Source organism: Semicossyphus pulcher, unplaced genomic scaffold, assembly GCF_022749685.1.
Source record: "Semicossyphus pulcher isolate SPU_LCO1_2020_fin unplaced genomic scaffold, fSemPul1.0.p SCAF_20, whole genome shotgun sequence".
In the NCBI taxonomy this organism is placed as follows: Eukaryota; Metazoa; Chordata; class Actinopteri; order Labriformes; family Labridae; genus Semicossyphus; species Semicossyphus pulcher.
The window spans coordinates 22,861,568-22,873,581 of record NW_027211694.1 but is presented as its reverse complement, the minus strand read 5'-3'; the positions used below and the strand labels follow the sequence as shown (position 1 = coordinate 22,873,581).

General features: G+C 42.2%; 1 protein-coding gene and 1 pseudogene across 1 annotated transcript in view; one reads left to right on the top strand and one right to left on the bottom strand.

Moving 5' to 3' along the window:
- Nucleotides 1–11,793, top strand: part of LOC138599679 (pleckstrin homology domain-containing family A member 5-like) — a 241,962-nt gene extending 230,169 nt beyond the window's left edge. Inside the window, exons 30-32 of the mRNA XM_069671435.1 lie at nucleotides 4,264–4,409; nucleotides 5,068–5,237; nucleotides 9,323–11,793. Coding sequence (XP_069527536.1) covers nucleotides 4,264–4,409; nucleotides 5,068–5,237; nucleotides 9,323–9,357 — 351 coding nt within the window. The 3' untranslated portion in view covers nucleotides 9,358–11,793. The remainder of the gene's footprint in view (nucleotides 1–4,263; nucleotides 4,410–5,067; nucleotides 5,238–9,322) is intronic.
- LOC138599680 (E3 ubiquitin/ISG15 ligase TRIM25-like) lies at nucleotides 463–1,534 on the bottom strand (annotated as a pseudogene).
- Nucleotides 11,794–12,014: the final 221 nt, after the last annotated feature.

The following is a 12,014-nucleotide window of genomic DNA, read 5'->3' as shown; positions in this document are numbered from 1 at the left end:
CTGTGATCCAGGTACACTCCGACTCTGGAGGACAGAGGACCTGAGACAAGAGTGTTCACTTTGTTGTTCCAAAAGTTATAACTGTTGTTGAAACAACATAACGCCCAAGATTTGTCATTTTGTCCAAATATACATTCACTCTCTGCTCTGCTGATATTCTTGTATGCGACTGCTACACAAACTCCTAGTCCTCTCCTCTCCACCTCCCAGTAACAACGTCCAGTCAGACTCTCTCTACTCAGGACCTGACAACATCCAGTGAATCTGTCTGGGTGACTAGAATAAGACTGATGTTTACTCACTGATGTTGCTTTTCTGTCTCCATCAGATAATAACAGCTGTGTGTGTGCTGTGTTTGGATCCAGTGTGATGTCACATGAGTACTGTAAGAACTCAGCTCTGGTCTTGGGCTGTGGTTGTGGCAGTAAAACATCCACTTCAGTCACTGTCTGTGAGATGTTAGTCCGTGTCTCCCTCAGAACGTCCTGTAGTTTACCTCTGACCTCTGACACAGCCGCTGTCACAGCCTCAAAGTACCTCAGAGGACGGATCTTGATGCTGGATGAGTCTGTAGATTCACCGAGTGGTGACAGGGAGGGGTAGTCGTGTAGAAACTGGTTGTGATCCTCTGTGAGTGACAGCTCCTCCAGGTCAGCGTCTCTCCTCTTCAGCTCAGTGATCTCCTGCTCCAGCTTCTCCTGAAGCTCTCTGACTCGACTCACTTCAGCTTCCTGCTGGGATCTGACCTGCTGCTTCACATCAGAGCGTCTTTTCTCCATGAGACGGATCAGCTGAGTGAAGATCTTCTCACTGCCCTCCACTGCTTTATCAGCAGAGCGACTGATAGCCTCCACCTGCTGTTGAAGCAGCTTCACATCTTTCTCTCTGTCCTGGACTCTCTGCTGGATGTTTTGTCGACTCACCCCGAGCTCTCTCTGCCTCTCGCTCCTTTCTGCTGCAGCTGAGACTGTGTCGTGGCCTTTATGTTCGTCCACAGAGCAGAGATAACAGATCGACTGCTGATCAGTACGACAGAACATCTTCATCACCTCATCGTGACGAGAGCAGACGTTGTCCTGGAGCTTCTTGGAGGGCTCCACCAGCTTGTGTTTCTTTAACGGAGCTACTTCATAATGAGGCTGCAAGTGTTCCTTACAGTAAGAGGCCAGACACTGCAGACAGGACCTGCAGGCTTTCAGTTTTCTCCCAGTGCAGAAATCACAGGCCACATCTTCAGGTCCAGCATAGCAGTGATCAGCAGGAGCAGCTGGGAGTCCAGTCTTCTTCAGCTCCTCCACTAAATCTGCTAACATGGTGCTTTTCACCAGGACAGGCCTCGGTGTGAAAGTCTGCCTACACTGAGGGCAGCTGTAGACTCTCCTCTCATCCTCTGTATCCCAGTGGGTTTGAATACAGCTCATGCAGTAGCTGTGTCCACAGGGAACAGTCACCGGATCCTTCAGTAGATCCAGACAGACCGAACAAGAGAAGGTTTCCCGGTCCAGCTGAACTCCTTTCTGCGCCATTTCACCTCTCAGTGACAACGACCGTCTGAGTTTCACTTCCTCAGAACTAAAACTAGTTTGAGCTCTGATCTACACGTCATGTGTTTGTGCAGGGAGTGTCAGCTCTGGTTGGTTACACCCATCTTCAAACTGTAGATCTGAAGGGGAGGGAACAAGGAAGTGTCTGAGTCAGAGTGGAGCTGGCTGTGTGTGAGAGCAGGAAGAAGAGGGAGGGGTTATCAAGCTCTGCTTCATTCCAGGAAGAGGAGCGGTGTGAGAGCCATACTTTGTGTTTGTTTCCCATCGAGTTCATTTCTCCTTTAAAAACACTTATTTCAACCTCAGGAGGGAAACTGTTCTTTGAATCAGAGGGTTTGTGTTTGAAATAAGCTCTTCTGCTGCCCTTAAACACAGTTTGGCTCAATGATGATCATTTTAATACAATATCCGAATAAAAATAAAAATACATTTTTATTGGACCTTAATTTTTTCCAGTGTCCCTAATCCTCTTCCGTAAGTAAGTGACGCTCCCTCACAGTTGTTATTTTACGGTGGCCAACAAGAGCAATCGCGCAGCAACGGCCCAAACTATTTTCTTTAGAAGAAACGGCCTGCAAATTCAGCAACGCTGTAAATTCAAAAACACATGCAAAAGTCCAAAACAAATGCAACGATGGAGACATGCTGCAAATGAAGAAACAATGCATCATTGTGTCCGAATAAGCATGGAGGGGAAAAAAAGGTCAGAAATGTGCTTCTCTTAATTCAGCAACTTGAAGATTTTGTTTTGTTTTGTCAAAATTTCATCTCTAATCCTGAAAAAATGTGGAAAAAAAGGCTATTTTAATGAACCCAGGAGACACTAAAGATCAGGTCAGTCTTTAAAAACATTTTTTTCCCTCCATGATGCAACCAAAGCACAAGAGGTCAAGAAAAACCTTCAGTAACAATCTGACCTACAGTCCCATATAGTTATAATTTTCATTATTGTCAGCTGTGTTGACAAAACTTAAACATATCCAGAAAATGTGACGCCGCAGATTCTACATAGAAATGTAGAATCTGTAGGCAGCGACGTAGATTATAGGGATGGCAAGTGTTCTGGTTTCCGTTTGTAGTACGCTTGTAGTCTGAGTGATATTGACCAATCACGTATCAGCAGGCTGCGGCGTCTGCAGGAAAAACAGTCTGTGGAGAGCAGAAGCAGGCGGAACGTAATCCACCGTGATGACATCACGGCTCCCATCAGAGTGATCTGACGATGATTAGCTTCTTATTAATCTCTATGAACATCTGCAGCAAGTTCAGCTCACAATCTGTTCTAGATCAAACATTCAACTTGAGATAAATCTACTTCATGCTGCGTTGCAAAAGCCGATAAGCGTTTAGATTTCCCGACTTCCTTGAATGCATCATAAACGATGGCTCCGCCCTCCGTCTCATGTTACAGTAGTGTTCTTCTCCTCTTGAGGACAGACCTGACAAAGCTTCATGTTGTTCCTAATCTGCATCATGATGTTGTTCTTTCAGCAAACTGAAGAGCCGTTAATTAAAGTCGATCACAAGAAAATCTGTTTCCGTTTGGGCTTCATCCCGCTGCAGTCAGCCAGAGTGCAGCCTCTGTGTAACTTCCTGTTTACAGTGAGACTGAGACTCAGCACAGACAGATGAACGGGCGCTCCTCCGGGGGATGGGACGAACCGAGAGATGACAGCGTTTATTTAGCAGACACATCTGGAGGGAGAATTTACCTTTGATCTGAACACACGGTCGCTGCTCGAGCTGCTGACTGGACTGTGAACAACGCAGCGCACGGAGAAGGAAGTCTGGGCAGGAAGTCGTTCATCGCTAAACGCTAGCTAAACCGGAAACGCCCGGCCCAATCTCTTCAATTTACTACGAGGAAACATCAAAGAAAGAGAAAGAAATTTAAAACACTACCTTAAATATACACCTAGAAGTAAAACAGACTAAAATACTAATAAAAAACTTGAAGGTAAAATGCAATAAATTAAAATAGATGGATTCAGCTCATAGTAAACTCTTTCAGTGCAGCAGGTGAATGAGAATTAAAGGAATTAAGCTAACGGCGTTACCGTGCACCGTCTGTAATCCCTCACAGCTCATAATCAGCTGCTGCGGTTGTAACATCTCTGGTTGTAATCTGAGACAATAACAGAGGATTTGTGGGAACGAGGAAGAAGCCAGGTCGGCTTTAAGGGGTTTATCTCCAGGATTCAGGCGGGACTGCAGGCTGGGTCTGGGCTGCTCTCCAGAGGGACGAAACCCCGGAGCTGCAGGGAGCCCCGGGCTGAAAACAGCACCCTCATTCCAACGCAGAGACGGAAAACAGACACAGTTCATGTATTCACTCATTTCTTGGTTTTTCATCATCAATTTGCTCATTTATTTTCTTGTGTTTCTTTTTCGTCTTGGATTTTTTTATCTGCCCTCTGCTATCAGACTTTAGATATATGCACATCAATATCCATCTGCCTGTAGTGACAATAAATGACGATTTGAGAGCACGAAATCAAACATACACATCAGAAGTCTTGCACTGCATTGCAAACCGTTACTGTTTGCTTTGAATGAAGAGAATAGAATCAACCTCGTCTACCAGTTCTGCTCTTTTTATCTACCTCCTAGCACATCACAGCCATGCAACACTTCTAATTGCCGTTTGTGTGTGTGTGTGTGTGTGTGTGTGTGTGTGTGTGTGTGTGTGTGTGCGTGCGTGCGTGCGTGTGTGTTTCAGCTGTGCGAGAGCCAGAGGGTGGTGATTCTGGACCTGCACACGGAGCCTCGGCGCGTGGAGATCGTAAACTTTCAGCCTTTTGAGGATGATGAAAGCAGAGAGCAAGACCTGACCAGCTCGCCAACAAACACCACGACTGAAAACAGGTGTGTGGGCGCTGCAGGAAGCTTCACGACAAACAACATGCAACAGTAACAACATTAGGGACGCTGTGGTCGGATTTGGAAAGCAGACGTCTGAATTGAGACTTGACTGTCGCTGCATTTGCCCGTGTTTTGGTCATTTTTTGGGGGTAAAGTTAGAAGCAGTTACACTATTTAAAGTTGCGGTTGAGGTGCTACATGAACATGAATTTACATCACTATAGGTTCCTCTTTTACAGGGAGAGATCCTACTTTAAGGTAGGAGATAAAAACTCAAGAGACGATATATAGGAAGTGGGAGTAGCCACCGTGATGTCACCCATTGTCAATCTTGGTACTGTGACATCACCATCTTGTTTCAGACGAGGGAGGAGCTACAGAGGGGGTTAGGAAACTCTTTGGTATTAGCTTACACTACATCAATTATGTCTCATTAACTGTTCTATTAATTGAAGGAAACTGTCAATGCAGGCCTGTTTTAACATTACACACGTTGTTTGATCCACCATTGATATGATATGATAATATGATTAATACAAAACACATTGAGCAGTGCAGCTTTAAGCATTAATATTACATTGTCAGAGCAGGTAAGATCTATTATTGAGACAAATCACGTGGAGAAGGTGGGAGTAAGTTTGAATGGTTTTTTTGACTGCAGCTTCCAGACTCCCGAGCCCGAGACGCCGAGCCCGGAGCCGCGGGAGGAGGATCCGGACGTGACGCAGCAAAACACCAGAGAGCAGAAGCTGGAGAAGAGCCTGGACTCGTCCACCCAGCTGACAGCAGACGACAAGAAACACAACAACAACAACAACAACATGTTGGCTGGTAAGTGAAGAATCCCTCCGTTGAAACCATAACCACAAAGTGAAGGCACGGACATTTTGTTGCGTGTTGTGTGTCTGTTGTGTAGTTCTGACATTATAAAACATTTCCCAGACACATGAACATTTCAAGGAAGATGCAGATATTGTCAAGACTTAGTTTCTTGAAATGTGTTTTTATTCTTCTTAATACGATAATTAACACAAACGTTTTTATTAATCAAACTTTATTTATCTAGCACCTTTAAAAACAGTTTTAGAAGCGACTGTAGGGACTAATGTCCAAAAATACACTAAAAGGAAATCGAGCGAGACTGATTGAAAATGGAAAGTCAAGACAATTTAAGATAATACAAGCAATAAAACTTTCAAAAATAAAATGATCACAATAAAATGATCACAGCTAGAAGGTTCCTGGTTCGAGTCCCGGTCCAGACGCAGTGGGCCTTTCTGTGTGGAGTCTGCATGTTCTCCCCGTGCATGCGTGGGTTCCCTCCAGGTACTCCCACAGTCCAAAGACACGCTCGTTAGGTTCATTGGTGACTCTTAATTGCCCGTAGGTGTGAGTGTGAGCATGAGGTGTTCAGGTGTAACCCCCGCCTCTCGCCTCCTGCGACCATGAACAGGATGAGTGGATATAGAGCAGTGGTTCTCAGCTGGTCTGGCCTCAGGACGCACCACCACCTCCTTAATGACAAATCACGACCCAAATTTCTCAACCACTCAAACTTATTTAATAAAAATGGTGCCGTTTGGACCTGAGACGGCTACCTGACCAGAACATATGAAATATTCCCTCCACAATTCATTTAATTAGCAGCTTTTTTTCCCACAGAAATAAACTAAAAACGTGCAACATAAATGCAACTACTGTAGGTAGTTCATCGTTTCAAAATGTAAATGCTGTAGCTGGGATTACCCAATCAGGGAATACAAGGAGTGTGAATAAACTACACTTCTACTACATGCACGTCATAGGAAACCCACGTCCTTCAAAATAAAAGCGTGGCAGACTTTTTGCCAAGCACACATTCGCAACCCACTAAAAACAGCTCTGTGACCCACTTTTGGATCCCGACCCACCACTTGAGAACCATGGGTATAGATAATGGATGGACAATAAAAGTCGAATCGAAATCCTGAGAAAATAAAAAATAGGAAGTTTTCCAGATGATGGACATAATGTAAAAACACAAACTGCTCTTCGTTGTCTCAAAATTTTGTCCATTAGTATAACAATGTGTTAAGTTAATGTGTGTGTGTGTGTGTGTGTGTGTGTGTGTGTGTGTGTGTGTGTGTGTGTGTGTGTGTGTGTCCTCTCACATCGTAAACACAATAAAAGCTTGTTGACTGACGTGTGAGAAGGTAAATCCCTGCTGCTTACCTGCAGGGAGAATTCACACACACACACACACACACACACACACACAGCTGCTGCTCCTGAGGCTGAAGAGCAGCATCACAGATGTGTTTGAAGTTTACTTAAGACGAATCCGACTGTCAGGGGAACCATTTGGAACTTGTTTCAACCCATCACATTCTTTGTCTTTGACTGTGTGATGAGTTTAAGAGAAATTCTGCTGTTATTAACCCTGGGCCCTATTTTTGTTTTACTTATGTTGACTGATGGGTACAAACATTTTGGAATATCACCTGCTTTAAATGGCCTCAATACAGGCTCAGATTGTTGTTCTAAGTATCTGACAACATTACAAAAAAGGACCAATACAGAGATAGACCTTTTTGTTAATAAATAACCCTTTTTAAACCAGAAACTGCAAATAAATCTGCCTTTTTAAAACCACCAAACTCCATTGACAAAACCAGGAATTTTACCCAGCAGAACACAGCGGTTGCTGGTCTACCACTGCTGTGATCAGTTAGTGTGTTTGTGCTATAATATGTTACACAAATATTGGGTTGGATGCAAACCGGCCAGTTTAAATACCAAAGTCACACAATAACTTAAACAAAGTGACAACTTGAAGCAGCGGTAGACCAGTGAGTCCTGTGTTCTGCCAGGTAAAATAGCTGTTTTTGTCGATGGAGTCTGGTGGCTTTGAAGAGAGCGATGAAACGTCTGTTTCTAGTTAAAAACAATAATCTTCCTCTGTAACAAAAAGGTCTATCTCTGTAGGGATCCTTTCTGTCATGTTGTCACACACTTAGAACAAGAAGTGGACGACCTTTGATCTATCAAGGATTATGTTGCAGCCATTACAGCCTGTTTCACTGCTGCTGGCTGGAACAATCTACTGGAGCAACTCAAAAACTTTTTGCACCTTTAGGCATTTACACCCAAAAATATTTGAAAATCCCAGAATTCCCCTTTAATCTAAAATACATCCTGGCTATCTCTGAGGAATGCATGTCCCATTCATTTGAAAGACTGTATTTTTTTTTTTTTTGCAATATTTACAATGTGTGAAATTACACTGTTCTTCATTTAGCATTTGTTCTTAGTAAAGAACACAATCTATGCACACCCAAGAGCACACTTACACACATTTCAGTGCTGACATGTTTGTGTAAATTAAAGTAGAGGAAGTAAGAACATGCTCTGTTTGCAAGCCAGACAGACACCACCATCTAGTGGTAAATAATGGAACTGCAGCTTCTTTAAAATTGAATCTGGGGAGACAGATTTTCTGTGATCATAGTTTTTAGCCTCAAGCGAGCTTGGAGCGAGCTGTACGGCTTTCTTTGCTACATATATTCACAGCTGCACACATTTTGGTATTTTGTATCCTTTATTGTCAAAATGAACGAGCAGAGAAAGTTTCATTCAATTTGATGTAGAAATTTTTGGTTGCATCAGGCTGTTTTTCAGTAGGCAACCTTCAGCTTTCTCTCTGGTCTAGACGATATGACCTCTCAGGCTTTGAAGTTGTTTTTATTTTGTTGTTAAATTATTTAGTGAGCAGACCAGAGCCGCTTCTTTTCAAAGTAAACTGTGAGCACACATACTAAGTTTAGAACATCCACTACACCTGAGGGAAAAAGTCAGTGTGGACTTTAAAAGCAAATGCACTTTAAAAAAACTTGACTTGTGCTCACAAATGAGTTCTACATGTTCTCCAATGTTGTGGTGTGGACGTTTTACCCCAACTGTTCTACTTGTGAGAGTCTTTTCTTCAAAGGACACCCTATTGTAAAAAATAAAACAGACAGCAAAGTTCTCCCAACCCTAAAACCCTTTAGAATGTTTTTTTAAACCAGAAACACACCAACGTTAGAAAAGCCACCAAACTCCATTGACAAAAACAGTCATTTTACTTTGCAGAACACCAAAGTAGCAGGTCTACCGCTGCCTCCTGAAGTTTTTTTATTTTTGTTGTTGATTGTGTTACACAAACATTGTGTTGGATCAGAACTTAACCATGTAAACACCAAAGTTACACAATAACACAACAAGCTAACCAATCTTAAAAGAGGCAGACCAGGAGCTCCTGTGTTCTGTGAGTTAAATTGCTGTCTTTGTCAGTGGAGTCTGGTGTGTGTGCAGAGAGCGATGTAACGTCCGTTTCTGGTTAAAAACAATCATCTTCCTCTGTAACAAAAAGGTCTATCTCTGTAGGGATCCTTTCTGTCATGTTGTCACACACTTAGAATAACAATCTGAGCCTGTCAGTGGAAACAACAAGAACTTTTAGAGGACGACCTTTGATAGGATTTGCACTGGAGGGTTACATTTGAGCTATTTCACGCCTGCAGGAAGAAATCTACTTCAGTAATTCCCAAACTTTTTGTATCTTTTAGTCATTTAGAAAATACTCTTTATTTACAATTTTAAGGTAGTTGTACTTTCACATTAAAGTTTACTCAAATGTAATGCAACACTCTGCGAGTCTACAGTCTGCAACAGTTAACAGGCACAAAAAATTTCCAGTTTAAATTTATGAAGACCACACGCAAAAGATGGGTACGTGTTAAAAGGTTAACGCCTCAATTTGTGTATTTTGTGATACTTGTGTGTTCATAACCTTCCTTTGCTGCATGCGGTGCAAACTAATCATGCACTCATCACTCAGGAATGTCTGACTCACCTCCGTTCTCCCCCTCTTCTTCTTCTTCCCCTCCTCCCTGCAGCGCAGACCTTCACCTTGGTGAGCAGCGACACGTGAGCGACGCCGGCCTCAACGTCCACACTGGCGTCCCATAAAGCCCAAATGTAGCCAGCCTGCACCGAGCATGCTCCACGGCTTCCTGCGTTTACAACAGAACTACTTTGATACTACTGTTAACATGCCCATGAGGAGACTGAGACTGAGAGGATGTCAGCCCTGAGGACGGACTGATCACTGAGACGGGCCGACATCACATCCAGAGAGAGGCTGATGTACTGAACCTTTAGCTCCTGTTAGATCTGTCCATACTGTATGTCCTCGAGCAAAACACCAATTCTGTGGAGTTGTATTTGTCCCAGAACACTTCATACATATCACATTGTGAAATGGTTTAGTTGTAAAAATGTGTCTCTTTTAGCTGAAATATACCTGCTCAAGCCCACAGATGTTATAAACTATTTAACCTTTTAATGAAAGACATCCCAACATTCAGGAAAATAGTATATGAAGGAGTGTTCGTTGGTCTCGATGGATGTGTCGGCCGGTTTCAGACATCTTTACGTCTGTTTAGAGAATCTATTTTAAGAAGAGATTGATTTTAGAGTTTTTATTGTCTTTTATCCTGCAGAGTTTTAAATCTTTATCGAGGGTAGTGTTCAGATGGCACAATCACCCTCTACGAACATAGACTATATATTTGAAGTGGACGTTGAGAATCATCTTACAACGTTACAATTTCATTTAGCAGACGCTTTTGTCCAAAGTGACGTACTTCTGAGAGTTAATACAACACAAGCAACGATTGAGACAGGAGGGAACGAAGTCAGGAAGAGCCAACAAACAGCCTCAAGTGCGACCGGACACTGATGCAGACAGGCAGTGCACAGGGTGTTATTTTGCTCTTAAGGAGCAGGAAGTGACCATATTTGGACAAAAGGGTGGAGCTGGTGGTTAGCGAGAGCTTAGCAAACACACTAGTTATCGGCTAATGCTTGCGCCACCTTTATTAGCGAGGTGCATCTGGAATTGTACAGCAACAGTGCTGTTAATTGGGATGCTAATTTTGGCTAGCTAAAAACTGGCTTTAAACAAAATGTACTTACTTAAAAAAAAAGAACGTCTCCTCCATTTCCCAGAGGAGTGTCTCTTAATACTGCAGAAAACTAAAAAATACACTTTCAGGTTGCTGTGGTGGCGACTTGTCAATCACAGGTAGCCCCGCCCTAAACCCTCCCCTCTCTCTGGTCTGTGTGACTCTAAATGGGAGCATCAGTGACTAAATGAACATCATGCTGTGTTGAAGAAGACTTGAAACTAGAGACTGAGACCATAAACTCATTAGGAACATGTTTACTGAGGGAATACATCAGGAGAGGAGGAGGAGCATGTTCTCACCTTATTGTAAAATCTATTATACAAAATGTAGTTATTCCAGATTTGCAGCTAAACCACAGGCCCTGATTATTATTGGTACATTTCCTTTTTTTATTTATTTTTGCTGTTGAACTTTTAGATTTAAAATCGATCAGTTTAAACCATTTCACAATCTGTATCTACGACTTGTTTTGGGGGCGATAGAGCTCCATAGAAATGTGTTGCCGAATACACAAACATCGATATACAGAACTTTTGATAAGTATTAAAGTCATCTTAACGTTCTTATTATTATTAGAGTATTCTACTGATCTGGAGGAGGGGATATTAGCTGTTACTGGGTTGGAGGCGAGTGTACAGCTGTATATAGGAGCTGATGGGCTAAGCACCAAAACTCGACACACATGCAGTGCTTTACTTTAACCCCAAAGTGACCGCCGATGCTCTTGGATTTTAACCTGCTCTGATTTTATTCTCTGTGTTGGTTTGAGAGCGGAGGCTCCCTTATCGCTCTGTTTCCACATCTTTTGCACCTGCAACATAACAGATGGTCCTTCATTGGATATACATATATAAATATATAAAAAGTATATATATGAACATAAAGCATATTTTTACTTCAACAAGGTGCCACTTCATGCTGCTGTTTTCTCTTTTTTTGGACAGACAGAAGTCAGTATTTTGCAGAGGTTGTGAGTATTTATGTTGAGCAGACACACACACAGTATGTGAATGTTTCGTGTCTCTTATTCGTTTTTCTCTCTTTGGTTTACATGACGTAGAAGATCTACAGTAAAGAGGCCGAGGACGTGTCACAGATTAGACATTTTTGCGTTTGACTCTGTCCTAGGTGGTGAAGAATCAGAGAATAGCACACGTACGAAGCAATAAGGACTTTGGAGCTCCAGGACGTAAAAGAAATTTAAGAGATGTATAAACTGTAAAAAAACAAAAAACAGAAAAGAAAAGAAAAAGTTAAAACAAGATAACATAATTTATGTACACACTGAAAAGAAGAGCGAATATTATAACTATAAGAGGTTATTATTAATATTATTAGGGTCAATATGCAAAAAGTTCATACCCCATCTGTTTTATATCATGTGAAATAAATGTTGATGTTCTTAAAACATGCTTGTTGCTGGTTTTCTTTGTTTTTGTCTCCTGCATGTGAAACTAAATTCTGCTTCTCAAGTCGACTTCTCTGATCTTCCCTTTGTCCAGTAAATGTACAATTATTTTTGTAAACGCGACTATGTTGGGATTGATTTTTCAACTACATCAAAAGTCAGTCATCTTTGATCAATAATGCATTCAAAACCTACATTATCAAAGTGTGT